Genomic DNA, 12,728 nt, shown 5'->3' on the forward strand with positions numbered 1-12,728 from the left:
GACAAAGGTGCTCCTCATGCTCGGGTTATATAATGGATGTATGTCGCTTACAAAAGTCAGACGGCTGTGTATCTCCCTAGTCTGACCCCTGCATTCCTCACCCTGCTGCGATTAAGCCACCCAACTCCCTCTCGTCTGCCCCTTGACCCCCCAGCATATGTCCAAACAACCTCCTTAATCCTCACAAGTGAAAGGAGTCAAATCCATCACAAAAAGAAAACAACGAAAATCAAGACTTACTCAAAATGAGGGCTGGAGAAAGAAGTGCGTGTGAGCGGCGTTGCCAAGTAAGTAAAACTTTGCTGTTTTCACTTTTCTCCTCAACAAAAGAGAGCTGGAACACGACTCCTACGCTTCTCCCTCAATCTGCCGCCTTAAGTACTTGCCTTTCAGTCAAACCATGACTGGAGGATCTGAATACCAGACACGCATGATAAAAGCTCCCCCTCCTCCTCCTCCCCCTCCTCCTCTCCAAAAGCTCCTGTATGTATGGCTTGCCCCCCCTTGGCTCGCACAAACACACTAGTTGAACCTGCATCCGGCCTCGGCTCAGGCCTCCATGCAGGTCCAACAAATCCCTCTCGTGACATTAACCTTTGGCAAGGTGCATTGGTTTCAAGACAGATGTTTCCCACTGTCCCTCAATGCTGGCCATCTTTCTCTCTCTGTGTCATCACCCTGCCTCCCTTTTCTTCTCCCCCCCCCTCATGGCCACCCCATCTGTCTCAAGAAGAAAAATCTCTTACCTTCGCTGCCACTACCAGGTAAGCACACAAGACAATCATAGCCTCCGGGAGAACAATACTTGCAGCAGAGGAGAAGAGGCGACGCGGACACACAAGAGCGGACATGGCTTTTAACCAACAGATAATGGTTAGGGTTAAATCAAGTCAGAATACGATGAAGTTGGCCCCTGCTTTCTTTCTCTGCTGAGAAGGTGAGAGTGTTTGCACTCCTCACAAGAGGGGGGGGACCTTGAGATCTCCAAATAAGGGCAGAGGAATGTAAACAAGTGAGGCGGGACTTCGGGTTTGGAGGCGGGCTGGAGGAAAGGAGTAACCCGACCTCTTGCCCTGCATTAGGGGACTACCCCACTGGGGAGGAAAAGGGGGAAAAAAGAGGGAAAGAAAGAAAGAGAGGGCGGCCCGGAGAGGATCAGAGAAAGAAAACAACATTCCTGCAGCTCCAGACTTTTTTTACTCGGTAAAAAGACACTTTTTAATTAGAGCAATCCTTGCCTTCTACTTGGAGCTCTGAAAAGCAGAAGCCACGTTGTTGTTCTCTCGCTCTTTGTGTGTCATGCAATTGCCTCTCGTGAACAATACCGGCAAGAAACAGATGTGCCCTAAACTCAATTATGGGCTTCAACAATTGTTTTATAAAAACTGTTTTACCTATCAGGGATTACACTGACATTAACAAACCCATGGATGGTTAACCAAGTATGTTCTTTGCTTAAGAAAATCAGTTTATATCTAGCATTCATCATGTCGGTTGTTGTGGTATGGTCAGTCCCTGAATAATCCACCAATTACAGTGCAGAGAGCGGCGAAAACCAGAAGCGTTCCTCAAGCTGCTGCTCTCGTATCGCAGGAGGAGGTCTGGCTGTGTATGGATATGCAATTACCCAACCCTTCCCATTCCTTCCCAGTTACTACCATCATCCCGCACCTCCTGAATGCCAAAACCGTGAGTCGAAAGCATAATGATGATCATCATCCACGTTTTCTTCCGCCCAGGCTTCTACATGTGCCTCCAATGTGTAGACTGGGAAATATATCTCTTATAGTCCTGTGTACAATCTGTACAGGACACGCTGTACATACAGAGGGGAAACTCCATTATGGAGGGGTTAAATTCAATTGTGTTTTTCATTTTCTCACACACCCCTAGTGGTATCTTGTCATGCAGACAGTTTTGAGATATCCATCACTGAGAATTCTGCCTCTACTTTAATACCATGAAGGTAAATAAACATTGAAATTTTAAAAATGTCAACAGCAACATTTCCTTGCAGAAAAAACATAATCCATGGACTTTGTTGTTTTCCCTCTTTTTGCAACTTTGATACTATTTTGCATCCTTTCTTAAATTGATATTTTCAAGTTCGAGTTGTGTCTAAAAGGTAACCCGCAACTTGCAAAAATAGTCAATACGAAAACTTATCCAGTCCTTATCCATACCTTTTCTGAAAAGAGATGTTAGTGTTGATTTTTTCGTAAAAAAAATCATTTTACAGTGCTGTGAGTCCAACAAATGAAATTCCATCCACCTATATTGTATTGAGGCGGCAGCAGAAATCTGAGAAACAGATATCACAAACTATCTGCATGGCAACATACTGCTAGGGGTAAGCAGCAAATATAAATTTACCATTACCATTCAGCACCACTCATTTTAAGGTGAGACACTACATCGTTTTTCATGCACTGATCAATTTTGCTTCCATAACATCTTATCTCCATAACATGTCTTCTTTCAGATTAGTGGAACGAAAACATCCAAAATACAAATTTAGGTGTTTATTTTAATATACTTTGTCTATTTTTGTCTGTATGGCGTCATAGGAGTGCCATAATAAAGAATAAATTTGTTGAAGAATAAAAAAAAAAATTTAGAAATATAAAGAGGAATAAATAAAATAATAAATAAATAAATAAACAAACAAACAAACAAATAAATAAATGTGGAAATATAAAGAGGAATAAATAAACAAACAAACAAATAAATAGAAAAATGTGGAAATATAAAGAGAAAAATAGAAGAATAAATAAATGTGGAAATATAAAGACAAATGACAAAACATAAAAGAATAATTGTAAGCATTTCTATTTATTTTTCACATTTATTTGTTCATTTATTTTTCTAAATATGTATTTATGTATTTTTTGCATAAATAACTCTATTTTTCTTGTATATTTTTAATTTAAATAATAATGAATCATTTTAATTTATTTCTTTTTATATAATATAATTTATTTATTTTTATCCCTATATTTTTCCTACTCTTTTCCCTTTTGCTTTTGCTATTCCTGGAAGTGCCAAACTGTCAATCATCTGGCTTTGGGCGGGCCTTCCTGCCCAGGCTGAGAAGTCAATTCCCGCACACATGAACCGATTCTTTGAGAAGCCTGAGAACGCCTTGAGCAAATTTCTGCAATTTTGGCACAAATGTCCACTTGGACTCACGGATGACCTGATTAGATTTCAATGTCTTGAAGTAAGTAATCAACTTGGGAAGTTTCATGGTGATATCTATCAATTACAATTTGTAACCCTATATTCAGCTGCAGTGTCTCCCCTTTGTATTCAATATCAGATATTCATTTCTTCAGCCAGCTGTCAGCCAAGTCACAAAGACAAAAGCCTACTTTGAGAGTAAACTTAAGTCAACAAAGTTCTGGAAAAACAATCTTTTAAAATCCAGCTCTTCATTCACACGTGGGGAAAAGCACACACTCTCACCGGTGATTGACCAAAAGCCATTGAAGTAAATGAGGTTTTCTTTTCACAACCTTAGCACTACAGTGGCAAATGATTTTTAGACGTCCTCCTCCTGAGTGACAGCCTCTCAGAGTCAAACTGGGCCCGCCAGAAGACTGCTGGTAAGTAGATGCAGAATTCCAACAAAGCTCCCAGTCTACCGTCTCAGATGTAGTGTTTACACGAGAAAACGAGGCTGTAAATATCCCACATGAATGCTTTGGAATCAAGGGAAAAGAAAAAAAAAAATGCTCCTTTGTTAATGCCTCTGCTTTGCTTTGATGAATTCTTAAATTTGAGTCTTTCCATTGCAATCCCAGAGTGTGTGCGCATAAAATTATATATGGACGTGTTGGGGTATTTTAAATGAAAATATAAAAAAGGCAGCTCATTTTCATCAAGCTGAACTTCGCTTATAAAAACAGTCAATGAATACTGGGAAAGGGTGGATCTGTGTTTTAATGCTACCACCGCGTCGCTCTATTCTGGGAGGTTGTTGTGAATCCTGTGGTTGAGTGGCGAGCAACAACCGCAGCTGGGACGGGACGCCCCGACAGGGTGGCTCTGAGTGTGAGTCTATGTGTGTGTGTCTGTGCTAGTGAGAGTGTGTATATGTGTGTGTGTGTGTGGGATGGTTAAAGCATGCCTATTCATTTGATGAACCAACAAAATAGAAATCTCTTGAGAACTAATTGCTCCTCCTCTGAAGCCAGCATTCCCTACATACAACAACACTCCTCCCTATCCTTCACACAGGAGCAACACGGCTCGTCGTGCCAAACATACTGCAACCTAGAGGTACTTTTCAGCTTCCTGTCCTTTCCTCGCCATAATAAAAGTCTCCACAGGGCCTGCCTGGGTTTTAAGTCCCACTCATGAGCAATAACTCCCATTACTTGCAACATAAACCAAGTTAGTGGTGACTGAGTGTGCATGTTAATGCAATCACACTGCAGCCCCTCAGCAACATGGAGCAGAGGACCTGTCACGCTGTGTTAATTCACTGAGAGGAAAAGAGAGCGTGTGTGTGTGTGTGTGTGTTTGTGAAACACATTGAATGCTGGAAACGTAACAGCAAGGGAGGGGGAAACTCCATTTAATGTCTAAATAACACACTATGCATACTTCTTCCATTCATAAAACAGCCACTGACATTTTGTTATAAAGCCTTGTGAGTCATGTAGTGACTAATGCAGCAATGTAACTGTACCTTCACCATCACAGATGTTCTGGTAGGAGTCCCAGCGGATTAGAGGATCTGCTGTGTTGTAGTCCACAATAACATCTGCCCCGTTTTGCCACCTGTCGGCACCTGGACCCAAAAATAACAACATTGTTGATACTGTATCTAGGTGTTTGTTTTTTTCTTCACAACACAGAAAGAAGCATAAAATACTATTCATCATTGTCTGTCATGGAAAAAAGGATTTTGTGTACATACTATATTTAGGGTTAGGCAATAGTTTGATATCATAAACTTTCAGTGGAATTGTATCACTTTGGTGCTGTGCGATCATACATGTTGACTTCATATCACCCATTCCTGAAGATATTAAATAATCGACAAATCTTACTACTTCAACACAAAAAATAATAAATAAAATATTTCTATGGGGCCATTATTTTAGCAGGTCTATTTGCAAATGTGTGTGGAGAGCTGTGTAACTGTGTTTCAATCCTTGTGTGCATAATCAGATTTGTAAATGTGAAAAAATAATCTCTAAATGCGTACAGAGATCTGTGAATGTGTACAGGAATCTGCAAATGTGTATTCAGAATCCGTGTGTGTGTAATCTCATTTGTAAATGTGTAGACAAATCTGTTAATGCATACATAAGCCCGAAAGGAATCGTTTAATATTTTGGGAAATACTCTTATTTGCTTTCTTGCAGAGAAGTTCAATACCATTCACATGTCAGTATGCCAAGTATGAGGCTACAGCCAGCAGACAGGTAGCTGAGCTTAGCATAAAGACTGGAAAAAAGACTTGATTTAATCGACAGATCTGTAAAACTGAGTTTCTCCACAAAGAATCACAGAAAAGCACCACTTTAAATCTTGTGTTTACCAGAGATGTGCTCATAAGTTCCTTAGAAATAAGTCATGAGAGTGGGCAGCCCTATGATAAACACTCAAGCAAACAGAGTATGCACAACACATGCTGCACACACACAGACCCACACAACATAAGTTTTACTCCTGTGGGGCTCTGGGGCAGCACATGCTGTGCTTCTTTACCTCCCTGTCAGCACACACTTCACACTACATTTCCCCTCCGCAGCATTCCTCATCCCCTCTCACCAGGGGGCAGAGGGGGAGGTACGGAGCACGGGACAACATGAAGGAAGGGAAAAATGGAGAAAGCTCTGTATCTGCTTTTCCAACTAGAGTAAGAGTTATGAATCTACCTGGGATCTTCTCCGGTCCCTCTGAGAACACCAGCTCCACTTTACCATAATCTGCAAATCTGGGATCTGGAATGTAAGCACACAGGAATGCCATTAGTGCGGCCATTCAGGAGAGGAAGGATGAATGTCTGGGAAAAGGATTCTCTCAGTCAGTAGGCTACACGTAACATGTTTGGGAAAACAAGATTATTGGTCTCAAAGTGCCAACAGTCTAAATTAAGTCCAGACTGAGCCCTGCAGTTGCTGCGTGGAGCAGCAGGAGGAGTCGTAAAAACTAGCGGCAGCACGTTGAGACCTGCTCTCAGGGTTGTTGTTTTTTTTATACCTTTGTTGGCAGTCTCCATGTCCTCTTTCTCAAACATCAGGTTGTAGCCCTGCACTGCTCCCGTGTGGAACTGCAGCCGGAAAATAACTTCACGTTCCGAAGTTACGTCACTCTTGTGATAGCATTTAATCTGAGAAAAAAAGAAATTGTGATTGCTACAATCAATACTGATGTCATAAACTCTGTCAGGCATCTTGTTTTCTATTATTTTCCTACCATGATGTCTCCTTTTAGAAGCTGGGCAGGCTCCAGGGTGATGCATACTCGGTCTCTGTGGCCTGGACCAATGTGACTGGAACAAAAACAACAGCGAAGTGAGTCAAAGTGAGCCACAGTTTGGAAGCAATTGCAGATATTTACAGAAATTAAAGTGAGTAAAACAGAAGATTTCTTTGATGTATTCCACTATTCTTTGAAGTAAACAAATGACTGTACCACATGTGAAAGCTACTTACTAGATTCCAGATGAATACACTGTTTGCATTCCCTGGTAAACCTTGATGTACGGACGACATACTGAAAAGAAACAAAGATAAATAATAGTTACAAGTGCATTGATAACATGACCTTAAGATGCCTGTTAGGTCAGATATTCATGAGTAGCTTCTCAGATTGTTTTGTTCACAGCAAGTGTGATAATCTGTTGTTGTGAGAAAGGGATTTCAGCACCACAATGTGACGAAGACCTCTGTTGTTGTCGGTGAAATTAGGAAAAACAGCAATTTACATGCAAACATGGCTGTGAATTCCCTGGGAACCCATAAAGAGGTTCTTCTCTCCAGCTCTGTTTATGTTAGTGTCTCTATCTGTCTGTGCATGTTGGAAAAAGAGAAAGATATAAAGCACAGATAAGTCTCCATCTTGTTTACTGCGCCGACTCTGATGTGGTCGTGTCTGGGCTCTTTTATGCTGTCGTGGTGGCAGCGACTGTGTTTTCATTGGGAGCTGCAGCAGCTGTGTATAGTGGTAAACAATATGAGTTTTAACCTCCAGTGGCGTCGAAGTTTGGGATGCCATGAAGGATGACGCAGTGCAGGAACAAGGGCGAGGCGTTGATCTTCATGGAGCCACTTAGAAGACTGTTGAGGATCCAAACATACCTGACAGGAAAGCACAGAGGTGGATGTTAATATAAATACACAGGACCAAAAACATGCCAAACATTCGAGGGTATCCAAAGGTATGTTTTTTAGCACAGTCCAAAATGTGTCACTTGTTTACTTTTTTTTAATCTGATATTTAACGACCACAATTTAGCAAATTTGAGTCTGCTTGTGTTAAACTCCAAAGCAAAAATACAGCACAGGCCGAGATATACAGGCTTTTAATCCCTAGTATGGGTCAAGCTCCACAGACGCTGGATCCTACACTTCCCATAATGCAATTTGATTGATGACGTTTTTCCGTTAGACCCTCCCTGCCTGGCAAATGTCCACTTCTTTCATACTAAAGCTTCTAGTTTGTAACTCAGGCGTTTCATAAAAATTAAAAAACTGTAATCTACAAACCCAAACTGAGATAACCCTGGTGACATCACTATGACATCATCAGGGTTACTTTCTCAGACTTAACGATAGTTCAACATTTTGGAAAATATTCTTATTCACTATAGAGTTCGGTGAAAAGATCGATACCACTCTTTGTGTTGAATATGAAGCAAACTTTTTTTACTCCGATTTTATGCAGATGATAGTGTGTTCTTTTTCCTAAAAATAGATTTAAACTATTACAATATATCGCCTTGCTAACAGTATCGCAATATATTGAATCGTAACCCCTGTATCATGATACGTATCGTATCGCCAGATTCTTGCCAATACACAGCCCTACTAATGAGAGTGGTATTGAGCTTCTCATCTGGCTAGCAGCTTGAAAGCGAATAAGCTTATTTCCCAAAATGTCAAACTATTCCTCTAAGACAACATTTAACATTTGAGAAGTTTGGCTTCTTTTGTTAAATGAACAAAAAGTGTTTTGCAGAAAAACAAGTTCATATTCCTCATAGCAAAGTAATGCAAAAAGCATTATCTTAGTTTTGGTACCAAAACTCAGGTATCAACTCTGCACTGGAATCAAGAAATTTTAAAGAATACCCAGCCATACTAATATGGTCTCATCACGCCATGTTTACCTCACATAACTGGGGAACTGGAACAAAACAAATTGGAGAAACCAGAAAGAGAAAGAGCGATGATGATGATTCAGTGATACACGGGGTTAGGAGTCACCATGGTGTCCCATTCTCATTACAATGATCCCCAATAGACAAACAGCACCAGGATCATGCAAAGTTTTGTATTGAATCAGATGGGACATCAATGTGTTTGGATGTGGGTCAACAAAGCACGACTCAAACAACACACGCATAGACACATGTTGCTATTCAAAGGGCGTTGTTCAAATTTTGGGTCTTACCGTTTCTGCGAAGGTGTCATCAGAGCTGAGACCTTATCATCGTAGTATTTCCTCATGGCGAAGCGGTCCAACGCCTGATCAGCACTTTGAGGGAGACAGTGAGGTGCATTAAACACTTTAGGTAATTATGACTCCAGAGAGAGATTACACTCTGTTGCTCTATAATTAAATGGTGTTAACCCTAACTTAAATTAGGACAACACACACACACACACACACACACACACACACACACACATGCATACACATGCATAATGGCCAAGAGGGAAAGTTAGCGGAGAGACAGGGGATTTCAGCAGAGAGGAAGAGAATGGCAGCATTAAGTAAACACGGAGGGGGAGAGGAGGACAGAGTGTGTGCACAGCTCTGCTATTCAGACGGACCTAAAACCAACAGGCGCTGGAGCCTTTTCACCACTGCTCTGTTTCTCTCTCGTCGGCCTTCTGCTCCCCCCCTCTGAATCTATTCCATTGTAAATCTGCCTCATTGTTTTCCTATCTCTTCCTCTACCTCTTTTTGCCCTCTGTCTTTCATATTCGCCCAGTCTTCCTTAGCGGGATACTAAGGGAAGCTAAATCGAAGGCCGAGGATGTGTGCTCATGCCACACTGACTGCGGTGTGCAGAAAGGATCTACAAAGGGGCATAACACCAGGTGGTCTCTCCTAATGTTTACTGCGTTTCTTTACTTTAGGGCTCTTTGGACAATGACATTGGTTAGAAAATTAGAATCAGTTTTCTTCCCGATGAATAGATTTCAAGAAACTGACACTGTGGCCAGAAGCTATTACGGTAACTTACATGTTTCCAAGTTGATTCATGCAATTCAATACGAGGTGATTCATGGCTTAAATTGTGTGGTTTTCCTTTGAATTTGAACTTTTCTTTGACTCACTCTCTGAATCAGCTTGACACTCAATTGTAGCAGGTAAATAAATCAGCCGTGGTCAGGCACTGACATTTCTTGCGGTCTACAGAATGACTCTTCATGACCCGTTGTGGCTTGTTGTTGACATTATTCGCTGCCAAAAACAGTGAGTGATATTATGATAAATCCTGAGTACAACGACATTTATAGTAACCTAACAAGAAAAATTTTACACATAGTAGGAGTTACCTGGCTGACACGTCGGTGAAATGCACAAAGGATGAAATGACGACACCGATTCGACCCTTGCCGCCCTGAAGAAACAAGAGAGGCCAGGAGGTGATTCACTGCACACACAGCACTTTACTCAGCTTTAAAGGGGGTCCTACATAAACACACTATTTTCTGCCAATGTTAGAACATTTTGGGATATTTTCAGAGGTGGGAACAGGTCATCGTTTTTTAAGTCAAAAGTAAGTCTCAAGTCTTTGCACTCAAGTCCCAAGTCCTAAATTTTGAGTTTCAAGTCCTAAACATTTCATAATGCGCTCTTCTGCGTCTCCGACTGTAAATTTCAACCCGCACGTTCTGCATACTACAATTCACGTTTCGTAGACCCCTGTGTAGTTGTTGTACATGAACAAAATCATCTTTGGTATCATTTTCTCCAACTGGCGCTTAATAACGTAACATTAGTTCTTCATGGTCGAGTGGATCTGGGGAGTTACAGCTGCAGTGGGTGGAATTGGAGCAAATTTGATTAAAACAAATATATTTTTATAAAACGGACACTATATCCTGACAGTAGTGCACGAGACAGGTAATCTGAAAAAATCTGTGCCTCTGTGTCCTCCCGTGCTCCTAATGGCATCTGCCAGATTTCACAGACCGGAGGAAAACAACCAATCAGAGCTGAGCTGGAGCCTACCGTCTCTGAGCAGCTGTCAATCACTCACAAACTCTGATCAAACGGTCAAACTAGGCAGCACTGATCAAATACGAATCAATATTCTATTACTGTAATGCCTATTTCTCACATTAAATCTTTTCAGAAACATCTTGTAGTGTACTGTTTAGCTGTAAAATGAGAAAGTTTGACCCGGCAGCCATGTTGAGATAAATTGAGGAAATACCAAGCACCGCCCACCAGCCGGAGCACAGCCAATAGGAACGCTCTCTCTCTGAAATGACCTGTGATTGGCCAAAGTCCCCCGTCACGGGCTATATTTTTTAAATCCTAAAAACAAAGCCATGAGGAGGCGCACACGTCTAGTTTTCCCTCAGAACACTTGAATTACAATATGCTGAAAGTTTATTATGGAATTTTTGCCCAAATGATGTCAAAAACATTCTGCCTACTGCAGGTTTATGTGTCGATTTGCTGAGAATGAACAGCGTTAACGATAGCTGATCCAGGAAATGGAGGGAAATTAATTGATTTGTGGCACACATTTTAAAAAACATATTTTTTTTAATCTTTGGGCTTGGGGGAAGGTATCAAGTATTTTCAATTCAAAAGGCTCAAGTCCAAGAGAAGTCATAAATCATTGCTGCTAAAGTCCAAGTCGAGTTGCAAGTCTTTTTTGATTTTGTCAAGTCCAGTCTAAAATCATCAAATTTGTGACTCGAGTCCAAGTCATGTGACTCGAGTCCACACCTTATTATTATTATTTCACATGACACAAATCTGCATCTCTGTATCTTTGAAGTGGACATGGCTAATTAAGAAAAAGGCAGTCACATATTTACGTCCACCAACCAGGATTTAGCAATTTTAATCAGAATATGATCTTATGAGAAAAACTTAATACTTATTTTGTTTTCAGGGGTTTTAACAAAAAAAACACTTCAGAAATGTGTAATGACACAATAAATACAATATGGTCTGTAGCAATTGCTAAATGATTCGATGCTCACCCTGCAGTGTATAACCACCACATGAAGGGGGTCAGCATTGAGCCAGCTCTCCATGGCCTTACAGATGGTACAGATCTTATCCAGAGGTGGAGCGTGCATGTCCGGCCAGCCCGTATCTAGAGTCTGAAAGCACATCACTCACTGTAAACACACAGAGCAGCGCTCTATACCAATCAATATCATGCTGTTTACTGTAGCTGGTTAGACAGAGCTGATCAATGAGGATGAACAGAAGATCTATTTTTGCCATTGAAATGAATTGTTTTTTCTAAACATTGATATACTCATCCTGCTAGGATTTTAATTTATGTAGATGACACAATGTCACATAAACGTACCTTAGGGTTCATTTTAGTGAGATCATGTCTTTTCTCCGACAGGTTGATAATCTAAAGAGAACATACAACAAAGCCAATGACTTCAAATGTTGTCTCTGAGATTATTGCATCCTGCTTTAACCCTAAAAATGAGTGAAAGATGCACTATGCACTCTGAGATCAATACTCTCAGGTCAATATCCCATGAAAGCCCATCAGCCCTGACATCAATACTGTTGGCTCTTTGACACATTTCAAGGTGAGACAGCGAGCAGCAGCGGACGGCGAGCACTGACCAGGTAATTATCCGCGTGCTTGGACTTGAGCATCCGCGTGACATCCTTCAGGTTGTGAGAGTAGATCTCCTCCGTGCACCCCCGGGGGAAGGACACGGCGATGATGCGCTCTGTGATGTATGTCAGGTCGAGTTCGTATCCCTCCTCCATCCTGAATCTTGGGACTTCCTGTTGAAAAGCAGAGACACAGGTGGCTCAGACGGGCGCTTCAATAACCTCACACCATTTTAGAGCAGGTGACTTTGCTCATAAGTCAATATTTGGTGGTCAAAGTCCTCAGCTTTAGTCATTGTGTCCAAGTTTGCCGCGGATATCTTTAGAGTCTGACCTCAATTCCAGATTGTGTGACAGAGGGTGTCTTGTTTGCACAGAAACGGCCGACAGTGTGAGTCACAAACACTGTACTGGCTGAAAGGAAACATTATATGAAGGGCTTTTTAACATGTGTGAGAGATGAGTGCCGCTTATCTCCACTGCAAAAGGAGATACAGTGCAGTGGCATCAAAAGATTGAATGCCAGCAATCTAGCACCCAATGTCAGTGACAAAGACAAAAAAAACTTTCAAACAATTCCGGTTAGAACCAGTTGCTGTAAATCCCTGAGTGATGGCGTGTCCCTGTGACCTCATGGCCGTGCACTTCCTGCAGTGGTGGTCTGGAGAGAGCCCATCTCACCCCACACATCCACAGACTCATCCCTT

At 41.4% G+C, this 12,728-nt stretch overlaps 1 protein-coding gene across 2 annotated transcripts in view; it reads right to left on the bottom strand.

The window, feature by feature from the left end:
• Positions 1-12,728, bottom strand: part of LOC119498799 (tensin-3-like) — a 37,994-nt gene that overhangs the window by 17,442 nt on the left and 7,824 nt on the right. The window contains exons 2-12 of one of the 2 annotated variants that reach the window (XM_037787867.1): positions 12,028-12,195; positions 11,753-11,803; positions 11,415-11,537; positions 9,747-9,811; positions 8,632-8,715; positions 7,204-7,316; positions 6,672-6,732; positions 6,433-6,508; positions 6,217-6,346; positions 5,892-5,957; positions 4,694-4,795 (exon numbers count right to left, since the gene is read on the bottom strand). In XM_037787867.1, coding sequence (XP_037643795.1) covers positions 4,694-4,795; positions 5,892-5,957; positions 6,217-6,346; positions 6,433-6,508; positions 6,672-6,732; positions 7,204-7,316; positions 8,632-8,715; positions 9,747-9,811; positions 11,415-11,537; positions 11,753-11,803; positions 12,028-12,177 — 1,021 coding nt within the window. In that variant the 5' untranslated portion in view covers positions 12,178-12,195. The remainder of the gene's footprint in view (positions 1-4,693; positions 4,796-5,891; positions 5,958-6,216; positions 6,347-6,432; positions 6,509-6,671; positions 6,733-7,203; positions 7,317-8,631; positions 8,716-9,746; positions 9,812-11,414; positions 11,538-11,752; positions 11,804-12,027; positions 12,196-12,728) is intronic. The other variant, XM_037787868.1, reaches the window with a different exon arrangement.

The sequence above is a fragment of the Sebastes umbrosus genome, chromosome 12 (assembly GCF_015220745.1).
Source record: "Sebastes umbrosus isolate fSebUmb1 chromosome 12, fSebUmb1.pri, whole genome shotgun sequence".
NCBI lineage: Eukaryota > Metazoa > Chordata > Actinopteri > Perciformes > Sebastidae > Sebastes > Sebastes umbrosus.